Source organism: Equus przewalskii, chromosome 15, assembly GCF_037783145.1.
Source record: "Equus przewalskii isolate Varuska chromosome 15, EquPr2, whole genome shotgun sequence".
Lineage (NCBI taxonomy): Eukaryota > Metazoa > Chordata > Mammalia > Perissodactyla > Equidae > Equus > Equus przewalskii.
The window spans coordinates 69,776,124-69,792,874 of record NC_091845.1 but is presented as its reverse complement, the minus strand read 5'-3'; the positions used below and the strand labels follow the sequence as shown (position 1 = coordinate 69,792,874).

The window sequence follows — 16,751 nt, the reverse complement described above, 5'->3', positions numbered from 1 at the left end:
CTGGAAACCGACAGCCAGGACTACGCAATTTGCAAAAAGAAATGCAGGGCCCCTTGTTTAAAAATTATTAAGAATTTTAAGATGGCATCAGCAGATCATTAAACCAAGCACGGGCTCTTCTGAGCACAGGACCCTATGCTACTGCACAGTCAAGCTGGTCCCGCCTGCAGCTCGTGAATGCCTTGTGGGGAGGGCAAAATTAACCTCCACAACTAACTCTGAAATAACACTCTGGGGTCACTGCTCTAACTCAGCCCCTTCCTTGCTCTTATTCCACCAATAATATCCCACAAGATCTGGTGACTTGCCCAAAACACCTCCTCTGTCTTCTTTCCAATGAGCATGCCAGTGTCACAGCTGATACAAATTCTTGGTGTGACCTTGGCTATTGTGACCAATTCTTCCTGGTTTGCCCAGGACTTTCCTGGTTTTAACAATGAAACTCATGCATTCTGGAAAGCCCTTCAGTCTGGGTAAACTCAGACATTCGGTCACTAACTTTGGTCTTTCTAGTGGGTTCAAGCCGAGCCTTGGTCAGCTGTGGAGGGCCACACCAGATTGCAAAGTGGTGAACACTGGTCAGAAATTGTGTTTAAAGCATCTTAACTGGCAGATATGAATCACCAGAAGCTGCATGGATACGTTTGAAGTCTTTAATAGAAAGAACATTATTATATAACTATCAACCAACTTTATTTTTCTCTTGGCATCTTCTATCAGCCTCAGTTTTCCAAGAGAACAGTGTAATGTCTACATATGTGTTAGAACGCCTTCATCTTTTTTTAAAAAACGTAATTTCTATGACTTAGGGTGGTTCTCTCAAATTTTGCATCTACTGTGTATGTACATTATTTCCCAATAAAAGCCTTCATGAAAACAAAGAAAAAAGGGGTCACGACTAGCAAAGATACTGTTAGTCAGCACCATTCTTGCCTCTGAATATAAAACCAACTCAAACCAATCAATAGACAAAACAACCCTTAAACCAACAATAACAATAATAATAACAAAACCCGGGGTCCAGGGATGTTAATTTTGAAAAGTACCTCTCAGATACTCACCCTGCTTCAGAGTACAACTCCATTAAGTGGCAGGCAGCATAGGGAGGAAGGATTCCGTTGTAGACATTTAGCGCCATCTGTAGGCCACTCACAGTAGTGTCATGCTACAGAGATTTGAAACAAATTGTTTCAGATCTTTACCTCTGGCTCAGATTTACGTTCAATAGGCATACATTAAGTACTTGTAGAGCGCCATAATGGTTTCTGATTCAATTAGATTTCCAATACACCTAGTGACTTAAGAAGTAGAGAGGGGAAGAACTAATTCTGGTTGAGCATCTGCTGTGTGCTAGGCAGGAAGATTTATATACATATCATTATTTCCTTTTTAAAGATGAACTGAGATCCAGAGAAATTGAGTAACTTGCTTAATGCCATTTAACCCCAAATGGAAGAAAGTAAATTTGAGCCAAGTCTTCCAATTTTGTCCCACGCTTTTCCCAGTAGAACATATCTCTATCTTAGCTTGTTTCATTGATTTTTATCAAAGTTTAAAATATTTTGGAACACATTAATGCTATATTATATCTTTTCCTATAGAGTAATCTGCAATTTTAAAGTTGGGAAAGAATATATGAGGTTATGAATGTTTAGAGAGGATACAATAGAAGGAAATAGGGTGTGTAACTTAAAACTAATTGTTAAAGGTTTATCACAGAGTGTCTGGAAGGCATAGAGGACCGGTTTTCAGTCCCAGTTTTGCCACTGATTAGCTATTTAATCTTAAGAAGTCCTCAACTTCCATATCTACAAAATGGGCATACCATTCGGTTGCCTAAACTATATGGCAGTTACACATCTTCAAAAGGGTTAGAAATGATTTACTAGAGAAAGAAATGGAGTTAGAGATATATGACTTGCCAGAAATCACACAACACATTAGAACGGGAAACCAGATATAGAAACTAGAAAAACTGGCAGAATTGACTAATTCCAGGTCTGCCTCTCTTCAGGAAGGACTGCATCCCGTTCCCTCCATGGGCTCTTTCTCTAGTCTATACCATTTAGAACTCCAGACAATTAAAAACTTCCCATATCTTTAGTCACCCCTTCCATCATCTTGTAGAATGACAACGTGGCTTTCTCCAGCCAAACCACATCTGAGAAACCTGCTGTCATGGAGACAGTCGGTGGGAGACTGAGTCAGCATATTGTGTCCTGTTTCCCTGCTCACCCCAGACTCCATGGACGCCATCTCAGTGTGTGATATGTCCCCAGAATTCGCCCACAACTATGCGTCTTTCCCTGCCTCCCGCTCCAAGATGGAAGTCTTCTCTAAGATTGCTCTCTCTCTTTTTTCTTTCTGCACCCAAATGTAGCTCTACCTTCAGGATGCAGCTCTCTTTCCCTTTCCCTCTTCTAGCCCGTTTGCCATCTGGAGTTTTCTACTTGGATGCCTCCTGCCATTTCCAACCAAATTGTCTAATGGGTACATTCACCCGGCCCAAGACCACCTCTGTTAGTGGTTCCACCCTCCTTCCAGTCATCAAGGCTTGAAACATCGCCTTCACCTGCGGCTTCACCTTCCATGTCATTGCCCTCCACCCACATTCCAAGTCATCACTCAGTCCTGTACACTCAGCCTTCCTCATCACCCTGCTGCCACTCTGCCTCTCCTCTTGCTGCCCTGGCTTTAGTTTGGAACAGAAGGGATGTTTTCCTTCTCTGAGGCATGAAACAACTGGCATGTAAGGCATTTCTACACTGCTTTGTATGGTGTTTATGTGTTTACTTGTCTTCTTGTCAGTATTAAATTGTAAATTCTTCAAGGGCCAGAATTATGTATTTGATTTTAAAAGCTTTGAACAGGTGTCTACCATTTACTAGGCTATAGGGAAATAATGATGAAGACTATGAGGCCCCCTCCTCCAAGAGATCACACACTTGAACAAATGGATTTGAGCGGAGACAAAAATACTTACTGCAGAATACATGACAAGTTTCCTGTGGTTGGATGGCTGAGTTGCACTCTTCATGTGATTGAGGATTTCACCGACCAGGACACCTTAAATAAGATAGACCAACATTGGAGCTGAACCAAACATGGGCTTATATTTCAGTTCATAAGCTTTTTGTTAATTCATACTTAGTGATTCTCTCTGCTGTGATTCTCAAGACTTAAGAAGAGAGGGAAAGAACTAATTTGGTTGAGCATCTGCTATGCATTTGTGGTGTGATTTACAGACATTATTTTACTGAATGCTGACTTCTATCCCCCACTTACAGGTGAGGAAGCTGAGTCCCAGAGACATTAAGTGACTCACATAGCTGGGGAAGGAGAGCTGGACTGGCACATTTGGACTCTGCTAGACCAGGTTTTGCTAAAGCTTGAGTTAGGAGGCTGAGAACTTAGAAAGAATTTCAGATGGCTTTTTTTGGACAGTTGCTAGCCACCGCTCTTCTCCAGTGCTGGCCAGAAATGACAGCTGGCATGTACTTCTCTGTCTTCACGCCTCTTGCTTCCACTCTGGCAATCAGACCTGTGAGAGGCCATGGGAGACAGCAGCTCTCTGGATGTATGCACGGGTAATGGGCTATTTTCTGTGGCCCATTTCTCCAGGCTATGTTGGGTATCACTAATAAGGGGGCAGCCAGCATCTTTAGCTTTTATCTGAGGGCTCCATCTGTCTTCAGTAGAGGAGAGCTTTTGCCTTTCACGTTTGTTGCTCCTGAGGTGGTGAAAGGCAGATGGACAACGCAGAGTCTCCATCCTGTTTGCCGACTTTGAAGGCTGAGGGGTACCTGTGGCGCTAGGTGCTGTTTTGAGGACACGTTGCCTCAAGAACTTCCACAACCAGCACCTGAAGACTCCTTGTGTCTCTGTTTGGTGGTCTCTCTACTATACATGTGCTCTCCTAGCTTAAGGATGACCTTTTTTTTTTTGTAATGAGCAGGGCACTGATGTTAACAGACTGACTACAATCCCACTCTCTGGGGTCCACTCAGCAAACACACACTGAACAGCTACAATGGACAGATATTACGCTAGGTAAATCAGACACAATTCCTGTCCTCAAAAGATCATAAAACAGTAAGAAGAGACTGTTTATGCCAGTAAGCACAGTAAGGGGTTAATTATGGAGGCAGGCGATCTGCTCTTTCTGTAGGTCCTGGGACCTCCTTGCCTGTGAATGGAGCAGCCGCATGCTACATCTCCACAGGTCTGCGTCTTTCTGTACAGAGGAGGTTGCCCTCTGGGAGCTCTTGAAGGACTTCCGCTTGATCTTCACGCCGCGTTGGTACTAAACTCTGTGGCAAGTTTCTGGGAGTCATGACAGCCAGATTCTTCAATCAGCAACTTGTCCTTCGTCAACAGGTAACTTTGCAGCAGACTCGGTGTTGCTAATGGAACGTGATAGCAGTGCTTGGCTCTGGGGTAATTGACCACCCTCTCCCAGGAGAAACTAGGGGTAATTACTATGATTATCCTCAGGCTGGCATGCCAATAATTATGTTTTATAGGTGGGGAAACTGAGGCTCAGAGAGGTTCAGGGACTGTCCAAGATGACACGACTTGTAAGCAGAGGGGCTGAGCTTCTTTGAACCCAGCATGTCTGACTTCAAAACCCTTGCTCTTAATCATTAGACCACACTGTAGCGTCAGCTAGCTTCTGAGTTCCCTGTTGCATCATTTATTAAATCTGCATAAACTAGACGAAATACCATTGCTTGGAAGACATAAACTTCACTTCCCTCACTCCTGGGCTACAGCAGGGGTTGGCACACCTTTTCTGTAAAGGGCCAGATAGTCAATGTTTTAGGTTTTGTGGGCCATATGGTCTGTCACAATTGTTCATTTTCAGGTGGAAGCACAAAAACAGCCAGAGACACCACCTAAATGAATGAGGGTGGCTGAGTTTCAATAACATTTTACTTATAGCAAAATAAGCAGCATGCTAGGTTTGGACTGCAGGGTGAAGTTTGCAGACCCCTGGTCTAGAGCAAGAAGACGTTTCCATTAATACAGATGCGACCAACCATATATTCCTAAATGAGCCGTAGGGATTTTCTGGCACGTGCTTGTACGTGTGTGTGTGTGCAGCAGCAGGGTGGGGAAGGATATTACTGAACAGTGTCACCCCTGAAACCAGCGGATGGAACAAAAGTTTCGGCAAAGGTCAGAAGATGCTAGTCAAAGTCCTGATGTTCCTTGTGACTCTGTGTCATCTAGACAACACATGTTTTCTCTGCAGGATTGTGCTCAGCCGCTTCATCATTGAACAAGCACGTAGTTGAAATCTCTCTTGCCCAGCCAGATCTGAACAACAGGTGGAGTGTGTGTTTTGGCAGGAATTACTCCGGAAACAATTTCCTGGCTTATCAATGGCACTGGACTTCCTCCAGAAAACAGGACAGGTGTGTTCACACGAGTGCCAGCCTTCAGAGTCCAAGACCGAAAGAACACGTAGGAAAGGACTCTCACAGACAGAATCTAGTTTAATGCACTCATCAGACGGGGCAACTGAGACCCAGGGAGGGGAAGTGACTTCCCCGAAATGCAATCTCTAATAGCCAACGGAAAGAAAGAGGAAAAAGAGTGAGCTGTTAGGATAAACCCAATCTTTTATTCTGATACAAACCACTGCCTCTCTTATTAGATTATTGTCAACTACAGCCTGGTTTTCCCTGCCATTTTCTTCACCATCTTGCATCTAGAGAAGTGCTTCGGAAACTTTAATGTCCATGTGAGGTACCTTGGGATTTTATTAAAATGCAGCTTCTGACTCAGCTGATCTTAGGTGGGGCCTGAGATTCTGCATTTCTAGCCAGATGCTGGGTGATGCTGATGTTGCCGGTCCCCAGGCTGCATTTTAAGTAGTGAGGGGCTGAATTCCTGAGCCTGTCATGACTAGGTTGGGGGAAATAAATCAAGAGTCCTGCATCCACCATGCGATGGGGCTTGGAATTGAGTCATCCTGTTGGCACCTGGTGGTCCAGGAAGGAGGCCTGGGGCTTGTGTAGCCAACGGGGCCCAACTTCCACCCTCTGCATCCTTTGTTGTTTAGTACTTGAGCTTGAACTGCTTCCTGGGTTCTGTCCCTACACGCAGTCTGTATCCTGTCTGATCATTTCCCCAGCATACCAGGTTCCATCTAAGACTCATCTCGGGTTGCTCTCCCTTCCCCAAGGGCTGGATCTTGTTGCTCATGCCCTTAATATGGAGTCAGGACTTGCACATTTCTCTCTGGTCTGCCTCTGTGCCGTGCAATCAAGACTTCTCTAACAGCCAGTCTGCAGCATCCTCACATCTTTAATGACCACTGTCCTAAATTATTTGCCCCAAGATATTTTGTTCGCCTCATATGAAGTTGCTCCTGACCATCCTGACTTCACGCTTCATTAGCTGTTCTCCTGGTTACAGCTTCCCTCACCCTTTGTATCTGTTTGTGTAGCTGTAATGACTCCTCTCCTGGTCGGTGATTTGAATTCTTTCTCTAGCCACGCAGCCCTGAGTGAACGTCCTCCTAGTCTGTTCCAACCCCAGGGTGCTTTGCCTCTGTGTGTTCTCCTGGGGTTCTGCTGAACTTGTTCTGACCTCATGGTGAATAGGATCTGGTGATGGTTGGAGTCCTGATGTGATTGTACTGTTCCCCTCACACTGTCTGGTGTATATAACTTGGAACATCTCCTGTGGCTTAGAATTGCTTCACTGTTGTGTCAACCTGACATGGTGGACCTCCTCTTGCTCTCCAGCCTTAGTTTTAATGCTTATGTTAACCACACCTGAACCTGACACACTCTTTGATGTCCTGGCCTGCCCATGCAGCTGCCCTCAGAAGCCTCAGCATCTATCCCCATCCTGCTTGGTCCTGGCTTCTTTCTTCTACCACCTGTCCTGATTACAAGAGCTTGGCCTCCTCTCTCCTGGGTCTAGCTTCATTAGGATAAGGTGTCCTATGCTATGAAGGGCCAAATCCAGCTAAGAGGCATCATTGAGAAATAAACACCTTTTAATACCAACGGAAAGATTCAAGCTGTGCCATAAACTTGTCAGTTGCCATGTGTATTAATTTACAGGGCATAATTAGCCTGCAAAATATGTTTTATCAACTTTAGCAATGGTGACCACCAAGGGCTTCAGGAAAACAGACCACTTTATTCATACGTCCCGCTTGAAAAATTCACCTATAGGCCGCCAGACACAACTGACTTTTATGGGGCTCGTATATGAAATCCTTGATTCTTTATTCTGGAAAGAATGAAAGGTATCATTTAGCTTTAGCCCAAAGGTTTCATTTTCCAGATGGGAAAACTAAGACCCAGAGTAGGTAATGTTGATGACTATAACAACACATAATGTTTATTGACAGTTTATTATGTACCAGGTACTGTTTGTCCTAAGTCTTTTGAAGACATACATTCATTTTACTCCTCACTACTACAACGCGGGTATCATTATTATCCCCATTTTTCAGAATGGAAACTGGTGCAGGAGTGATTAAGTGACTTGTCCCAGGTCACACAGCCAATTGGTGGTGAGACTCAGATTCAGATCACTCAACCACAAATCCAATACCCTCCCCTCATTTCTTTTATACTTACCCCCCTGCAGTCTAGATTTCTCTTCCTGCTTGTGAATTCCATAGAGGGACAGGAGGGACAATTCTGACAATTCTCTCAACTTAGTCATGACGTCCTCTGTGGCCCAGGAGGGTAGAGTGAAGTTGTGAACACTCTGTAGCAAAGAAAGAGGAAGAAAATGTGTAGTTTCATTTCTGACTGTCTGTGTTGACATTTTATCCTCTTTTTCCCACAAGAACTACATGGTCCAGCCTTTCTTGTCCTGCCATTTCTTTTCAGGAAAACTTTACTTTGTGATAAGTAAATTGATTTTTAGGAGGAAAATTCACAGAAACTAGTTTTCCCCTTCCTACCAAGCCTGTAGCTTCTAGCTTTAAGGGGTGATTCCTTGTCAACAGGGTGATTCCTATTTGCAGAGTAAGGGTGTGGGATGGCAAGAATGTACCTTATTCCTTCAGGAAAGGTTTGGAAATCTTTCTACTCACCTGTGGTGAACGTAAAAGCTGACAGGGTTAGATGATGGTTCCTTACAAGCTGAGTGATGGGCCTGAGAGGACAGCTGGGAAAGGTCATATATTTCTGGAGCTTTCAATAATACACCCCCCTCCTATCTGCGTCTAGTTCACAGACTCTTGGGGAAAGTCTGCCTCTTGCACATAGTAGGCACTTGGTGAATATTTGTTAAATGGACAAATATGCTGCAGAGCGGGCCAAGTAGGGACCTTATGCCAAGACTTATTACCTGCTGGGAAGAGTTGATGAACAGTCCCCCAGTTTCAAAGGCAGGACTGAGAGAGAGAGAAATCATAAAGGAGGAGACCAAAGTGAAGTGGCCTACAGAGGAAAGAAGTGAGAAAAAAAGAAAAAGAAAAAAGAAACCACACATGACCACATGATGAATAGCTCGGATTAAACTGTAGGAAGGAAGAAAAAAAGCAAGACTTGAACCAAAATGTGGGCTCTTGTCTTGATTGAAGGATCTTTCATAAGACTAACAAATCTTCCTTGAAACAGATATTGATGACAGAGTGAAAATATTGAGAAAGGAGTGTGTGCTTGGGGCAACGAATTCTATCACAAAGCGGGGCAAACTGTGTTATCTGTTATTGAGACAGAACTATGAGAGTAACTGCTGCCCCCTAGACCCTCATGCTGATCTAAAATTAGAAGTGGATATGAGTCATATGAGGGTCAGAATTTTGCCCCAGGATTCAGTGAACTGGTTGGGAAAACAGGACTATAGAGTACTCCTTTTGGCCCGCAGGTGGAGCATGGTGAGTAAAAAACACCATGCAGCCTTAAAATACTCAACGGGAATTTAGCCACAAAACTTACAATTTCATATGCATTGTACAGCAAGGAAGAGATTCTTTCTCAACAAACCAATGTCAATACCCTGGCTGAAAGTTGGCTCGCTTATTTCTATATCCAGAAATCACATAATTTTTTTTCTTTTTCTGTGCCATAACATTGCTTTTTTTCATTAAAATCCATGACAGGAGTCCGGCATTCCTGAATGACTGAAAGATAAGTAAGTGCCAAGGCATAGAAGCAAAGCCATTTTGCTCGCAATTTTATAAAGGGTGAAAACATAGATAATGGAGAGAAGATAGAATTTTCACGTTAATATAAAGAAGTCTTGAATTTCAATGTCGAAGGAAGTGTAAGTAATACATCTAAAAAAAAGCAAAAGAAAACGTATTCATTCATTTCGAAATAGGCATGTCATAAAATCAGACTGCAAGTTATTCTTTGATATTTTTTTCTTTTACCTCACAAAATAAGGGGTCGTAGACTTTACTCCAAATTCCAAAAAGGTCCTGGCCATGGTATCCTGAAAGTTTTGGCAAGGTTTCTATAAAATCCTGAAACACAGAGGGAGAAAAAGAGTTTCGACCCCAGAGATTCTCGACTTCCGCCCTATTGACATTTTGGGCTGGATAATTCTTTGTTGCTGGGGGCTGCCCTGTGCTTTGTAGGAGGTTTAGCTGCATCCGTGGCTTCTACCCTCTTGATGCCAGCATCATCACTAATCCCTCAACTGTGACAACCCAAAACTTCTCCAACATTGTCAAATGTTCCCTGTGGGGCAGCTGTGCCCCCGTTGAGACCTGCTGTTCTTCACAGAAAAGTGCACCAGTAATATTGGCTATGATAATGCCAACCCAAAGAACTTTATAAACACTAATTGATCATTTCTCATTATTACATTAAAAATGCAGGCAAATGCTGGCTTATACGTCCCTGGTTTGTCCTGGAATCAGATTGAAGCACACTGCCCCAAATTCTCTTTGCAAGTAGGTGAAGTAAAACTCACATGTAAATAAGTAGCCAAGGTGAGAAGGGAAAACATATCTCAGGCCAGAGCACCCCAGGAAGATGCAACAGAAACAGCACCTGGGGTCTGGCTGTAAGCGTGAAATGTGGACGGGATGCAAACATTTCTTTAGGTTCTGTACTTTTTTTGAATCATTGCGATAATGAGACCCACTGCTCAGCTATCTGCCTGATAAAATCGGCAGCAATTTCTAGGAAAGCTTTTGGAAGATATTGTTTGTCTGATGGATAAATTTTCTAGTTTGGGGCAACGAATTCTATCACAAAGGGGGCAAACTGTGTTATCTGTTATTGAGACAGAACTATGAGAGTAACTGCTGCCCCCTAGACCCTCATGCTGATCTAAAATTAGAAGTGGATATGAGTCAATTTTAACTCAAACAGATTTCCGTAAAACAAATAGAAACAATTATTAAAGAGCTTCCCCTCAAGAAACAAAACAAAACAAAAGCTCCAGGGCCAGATGATTTTATGGAGGAATTCTACCAAGCTTTTTGAGTACATTATTCTAATGTTCCTTTAGTTGTTCTGGAGCATAGAAAAAGAAAGCAAACTTTCAAAAAATTTTATGAACTATGTGCAATATTGATATTGACAAATACTGGCCAGAAAAGAAAACTATAGTCCAATGTCAGTCACTTTGAATATCAGTGCAAAATGTCTAGGTAAAATATTAGCAAATAATTCAATATCATATTAAAAGAAAGGGGCTTGATTCTAGAAATGTAAAAATGGTTCAATAGTAGTAAATCTACGAATTAAAAAAAAAATCTATGAATAAAATAAAAGACTATCTTTTGTATATGAGGAAAATAGCCCCAGCCCCTCACCCTCAATAAACAGATTGTTTCAAGATCTGCGTTTATTCTGATCCAGCCATGCACTTTCACCTGGTTCCTCTCAGGGACGCAGGTATAGGATTTGAAAGGGACTGGCTTCTTTCCTGGCTTGTGGCCCTGGCACAGGGAAAGGGACCAGGTAGCGATGACGGACCCTCGTTAAACATCCTAACCCATTGCCACATCCAGCCACTGGCTGCCACATTCTGCCCACACTTTTAAGAAGCTAGAGCTTCATCGTTTGTCTTGGCCCTCATACTCCTATACATCACTAAATGACACTGTTTTTTAACCTTATAAGGATGCAGCCTCTTCTGGAATTCCTCCGAATTCAAAGTCTCACTCTCAAGTTCTTGAAAACGAGGGCAGTCCCTGAAAGGCAGGTACAGCAACTGAGGACAAAAGAAAAGTCATAAATCTCTTATTAGTCAGAAGAACTTTGCCAAAGAAGCTGAACACATATTTTGAGGCTCATTAGGTGCAAAGTGATTTGAATAAAAGATTCAAATGTGTTTTGAGCTAAATGGAAATTCTAAAATCGAGGGAATAGAGATAAGTGGTCTGCATGTCTTAAATATGTACCCAGAACTGAAAACCTATTTTTTTTTTCTTTCGTGAACTTGCCATTGGTAAATATTCACCTCCTGGTTTTTCCATGGGAAATGATACCTCTTTCCTTCTTTCTCCTGGACCTCTTTCATTTCTAGCACTAGATGCACATCTGTGCGCATGTACACACACACACACATGCACACACAGAGTATAGAGAAATTACTTAGAGGTTCTGGAAAGAATCTTAAGAGATTGATTAACCATTTATTGACTTAATTCTTGGAAATTTACGGACTATTAAAATAAGGGCACGTACTAAACTTATAGAAACATGTATTCTAAAACCTATTATGAGGACAAACTGATCATCCTTAACTGAGTTTAAATTCGGTGATCTTTTGTAGTGTTAACTATAATGTGCACGTTGGCAACTCAAGTTTATTTTGTTGCTCTTACTCTACATCTGGCTAGTCCTGCCTTTCCAGCCCTTGGCGGATATTACTAGCTGGATGTTTCTCTTCTTCCTCAAATTTAACATATACAAAGCTTTCCTAACTTAACTTCATTTTTAACTGTTTCCTCTTTGTAATCTCTCTACTTTTGCCAATGGCAAAATTTATCATCCTGCTTCATAGACTAAACACTTTTGCTTGTCTACTTTCAAAATCTATCCAAAATAGACCCCTTTTGTTTATCTCCATTGTCCTCTCCCAGTCCAGCCGCCATATTCTGTGTTTCAACTACTGCAAGAGCTTCCTATTCATTGGGTGGGTGTCTACTCTTTCTTTGACAATTCCTTCTCCATGCAGCAGCTACACTAATCCTTTCTATTTTCTTTTTGTGAACACGAATTTTTTACAGCATCAATCAGATCATGCTATTCTCTGGTTTACAACCTTCACTGGCTTTCCATCTTACTTGGAATAAAATCCAAACTCACTTAGCCCCTGGTGAGCTGTCTGTCCTGCTGTCCCACCGCTGTCGCTCCCTCTCATTCCTCTCCAGCAGCTCTGTGGGCTTCTTGCTGTCCCTTGAACACACAAATCTGGGGTCTCTGCAGACTGTTTCCTGCCTGAGACATTCCCCTCAATGACTCCCACTCTGGCTCTTCTGGCCATCCTGCCCAGCCACTACCACATTCCTTGTTTTATTTCCTTCAATATTTATTGATTGCCATCTGAGATCATTTTATTGATTTACTTCTTTATCATCTATTTCCTATAAAATATAAACTTGAGGACAGCTAGGATCTTGTTTATCTCGTTCATTGCTGTGTTGCCAGGGCCTAGAACAGGATGTATTATTAGCAACTCAGAAAACATTTTTTTTATAAGTTACTTCCTGTCTGTCATTTCCGATTCTATGGGTCACCTGGTCTTACCTCGCTTCCCTTCCTCTATTGACTTTACCATCTAATTTCAGGCCTTCGTGTCCTCATTTCTAAATTGCTTCAACAGTTATTCTCAGAGGCTCCAGTATCTTTTCCTCCTAAGCCATTGTCAGACGAATGCCTCAAAACACCACTCCTCGCGCGTGTGTGGTACTGAAGAATGTATGCAGGGTTCTTTTATGTCCACTGCTTTACATCTAAACTTCCTTGCATGGCTTTCAAGTTTTTCCACAGGTGAAATGACATTGTTGAGGGAAAAAGCTCAGGACCATTCATTGAAAAGTCTAGGTTTTAACGAATGACTTAACCTTTCTAGACTTTAGTTTTCTCATCCCGCGTATTGAAAGTCAGGCTGCAAATAAATAGAATAATCACCTAAACATCTGTCCAGCATTTTGAAGTTTACAAAGTCTTTTCCATTTCTTAAATAACTTGGTTTTCACAAATTCCTATGAAGAAGTTAGGAGGGTACTCATTTTTTGAGTTCTCATTTTACAGAAAAGGAAACTGAGGTGCAAGGAGGTTGCTCAAGGTCAAGTATCTGAAGTGGAAGTCGGCTGTCAGACTTAGGTTTTCCCAGCTTCATATCCAGCCCTCCTTCTACATCACACTGCCTTTCAGTCTCAAGATTCCTTCTGGCTATTAAATTTGGATTCTCTAATCTGTGCCCAACATAGTTATTCAGTCTTACGTCCATTCTTTCTAAATGTGAACCCTGAACGAATAAGGGCAAGCCCTCTGCGTATTCACTCACTCCACATTTTCGGGTTGCCTTTCTCTCCTTTCCTACCCTTCCTCCGAGTTCTCACTCTCCCTATGAAGACTTGAATGACTGCCCTTCAGTAGCTCCACATTTGTCTCATTCTCTGAATTCCTCCAGCATGTACCGCTTGTGCTTGAAATCATCTCCCACCATCTTGCATTTTGTGCTACACATTTTACACACGTGAATCTTTTTTCATCCAATGGATTATAAATTAGGGAAGAAACCTGTCCTCATAATTCTCTACAGCGCTCAGCACAGCTCTGGGAATAACTTTGTGCTGATTGATTGATTTTGTCAGATTTCTTAGTTGATGTTAGAATTATGTGCATCTTAGTGAGTAGGTAGCTAGAAGCCATAGGTAGACAATCTTGCTGGCTTCACTCTCCCTCTCCCTTCCTCTGTTTCTCTCGTCCTCTTCTAACAGCGGCTGTATTCTCTCTACTATGTAATTTAATTACTATCTTTCAGAATTAAGGTTAAACAGCTTCCTTGGTCTACGTTGGCTAAATTTAGTGCTGCCGTCCAATCTTTATGCAGAAAAAGCTGTGGTAAAAGTGATTTTTTTCTTTTTGGAAGAAAATATTCGTAAACTCCTAAGAATACTGATGATGATAATAGTTCACTCTTGATTCTGTGAAGGAAAGAGGCACCAATAAATCATCCTTTCTTTTCAAGAAACACCAGAAAAATTAGTGGGAGTAGGTTTACCCAGAGTGAGGTTGACAGAGTTGGGCTGTTTCTACAAAGCATTTGGGAAAATTTCTTAAGTCGCCAGACACAGTAATGAAGCCAAATTTCTGGGTTTACTGGAAAGGCAAAGAGGATAGTAACCCACCCCAGAGGCCACCGGCCAACAGACTGAGTCCAGCAGTCATGCTAAGCCTGAAACAGGTGAGATGGTCATGCTTTTAAGCTGACTGTGGGGGAATTAGGAAAGATTTCTCATTCCAAACTATTTCTTTCATATAGTCTTAAATTCCACACCTCGGAGATTAGATTTATTTATTACTGTGTAAAAAATAGCAATTCCTCTGAAAAGTTACAAAGTTGATGGCCAGTCCCACCCAGTGTAAATAAATTTGAGAGTTTCTCTCAAACAGCCTCATTCAGGCAGCTTGGTTTATAGTACTGGTTCTTAGACTCGACTGTCCACTGGAATCATCTAGGAAGATTATTTTTAAAAAACTGATGCCTGGGTCCTGCCTTCAGAGATTCTGGTTTGTCATGTCATGTTTTGGGCATCAGGAGTTTTATAAAATACTCAGGTGAGTCTAACATGCAGCCAAGTTTGAGACCCACGACTTAGCAGGGTAGGAAATTGCTCTGCTATGAGCTAGGCCTGGTTCTGGTCCCATAGTGATGTGACCCAGCTGTGTGGCTCTGGGCTCATTTTGTTTATTTAACTTCTCTGAGCACTTATTTCCATGGCTACAAAAGGAGAACACTAATATCGTCCATTCAAGGTTTCTACGAAACGTAAATATGATGACACATATAAAGTATTGGGCCCCAATTAGCCACTCAAATCTTTTTCTTTCCTCTACCTCGGAATGGGGATTTTTCATTGGGAGATGTGTATTTTGTAGGTAGTGAGATCTTAGGATATTTTGGACGGACGAGGAGAACCCCGTGTAGGGTACCAAAAGCCTGGGAATTGAAGGCAGAACACTGGGAGCCTTGTGTGTGTGTAAAGATGGAGAGGGACAAATTGCCAAAAGTTGAAAGAGTGGCAAAACAAAGGGGCTAATAAAGATCCAAAGAGAAATTTCTGTTCCTACTGTCTCTTGCCTAGGGGCTTCTAAGACCTGCATTGTCCTCTGCACTTTTATTTAGGAAAGAGTTAAGACTGCACAGCCCATGGAGTGTCCAGTACTGAGCAGCCTGCCTTTCTTGTTCCAGGCCCAATGGCATCTCCTGGTTTTCCCAGAATACTGACCCGATCTTCAGAAAGCGGGACCGTGTGCACTGGGATGGGCTGCCAGGGTAGGCCGGGATTCCAGATGCTCACACCCTCTGGGGGAAACAGGGCTGCAAGGTTTGTCATAGAACTCATCAGAGTTCGGTCAACGTCTGTGCTTCGAATATAAACCTAGAGGGGAAAACCAAAGCAGAATCCAACTGAGAGGAACTGTGGGGTTTTTCCTGTGGAGCTAGTAGTATACTTGAGAAAGGGCAGGGGCACCCACAAAATATTAGCAGACATTTTGATCATAATTTCTATTATGGGATAGACAGTATTATTAGCACGCCATGATATGTAGAAACCTGCTTGCAATAGTTGAATTGACAAGAGACCAATTCAGTGGTGGCTACTTGCCAAACCAAAGTATTTGCCATAGGTGTCCACAAAATTTTGAATTTACTCATATTCATAAATTTTATAGGAACAAAATTTTTGTATAAAGAGGAGTACAATTGTAAACAAAATCTCTGACTTATATAAGTTCCTTGGGAAACAGGCAAAGCACTTTTAATACTTTTTTTTTTGAAGATTGACACCTGAGCTAACAGCTATTGCCAATCTTTTTTTTCTGCTCCCCAAGTTCCCCCAGTACATAGTTGTATATATTTTTTAAGTTGTGGCACATGGGATGCTGCCTCAGCGTGGCCTGATGAGCGGTGCCATGTTCGCGCCCAGGATCCGAACCAGTGAAACCCTGCGCCACCGAAGCGGAGTGCAGGAACTTAACCACTCGGCCACCGGGCTGGTCCCACAAAGGACTTTTAAAAGTGGAATATTATGTTAAATTCTTGCAAGGGACAAGGTTCCCGCTCTTAGCTCCCCAACTTGCCTGTTCACGTTTATAGGTCTCATTCAAGAATTTTCCATATCTTTTCCTTATATACTCTCCAAGTTCATAATGCTGCTCCATGCCCAGCTATGGGAACAAACAAAAGCAAAAATTAGTGAAAGTAAGTTCTAGGAATCTCATCTACGAGTCTCATCTCTCCTCATTGAATGGGTAGAGTGAACAATGGTGTACATTAAGTTCCACACTGACAATACATTTTAAAACGGAAACAGCTTTAGTCCTGACTCCCTGAGAAAACTCATTCATCTTCGCTAGTACTTAACATAGAGCCTTGAAGTTAGCAGTTGGTGATTGATCTGATTTAAGTAAAGGCTTCATATTTAGTGTGGTAGAGCGTTCAATGGTTCATCTTTGTTGGTCGAGCATTCAAGGGGCTGGTTGAGCGGTTGGTGGCAGTTTGGTGGAAGAAATTCAACCACCTGATAAGAAGTTGGACTTGATGAATCCGAAGATCACTTTCAACCTCTGGGT

General features: G+C 42.3%; 1 protein-coding gene across 1 annotated transcript in view; it reads right to left on the bottom strand.

Annotated features, from left to right (window-relative positions):
• ACP3 (acid phosphatase 3) overlaps positions 1 to 16,751 on the bottom strand; it is a 46,625-nt gene that overhangs the window by 16,170 nt on the left and 13,704 nt on the right. Inside the window, exons 3-9 of the mRNA XM_008531696.2 lie at positions 16,260 to 16,346; positions 15,404 to 15,556; positions 11,053 to 11,151; positions 9,356 to 9,448; positions 7,605 to 7,737; positions 2,984 to 3,066; positions 1,062 to 1,165 (exon numbers count right to left, since the gene is read on the bottom strand). Coding sequence (XP_008529918.2) covers positions 1,062 to 1,165; positions 2,984 to 3,066; positions 7,605 to 7,737; positions 9,356 to 9,448; positions 11,053 to 11,151; positions 15,404 to 15,556; positions 16,260 to 16,346 — 752 coding nt within the window. The remainder of the gene's footprint in view (positions 1 to 1,061; positions 1,166 to 2,983; positions 3,067 to 7,604; positions 7,738 to 9,355; positions 9,449 to 11,052; positions 11,152 to 15,403; positions 15,557 to 16,259; positions 16,347 to 16,751) is intronic.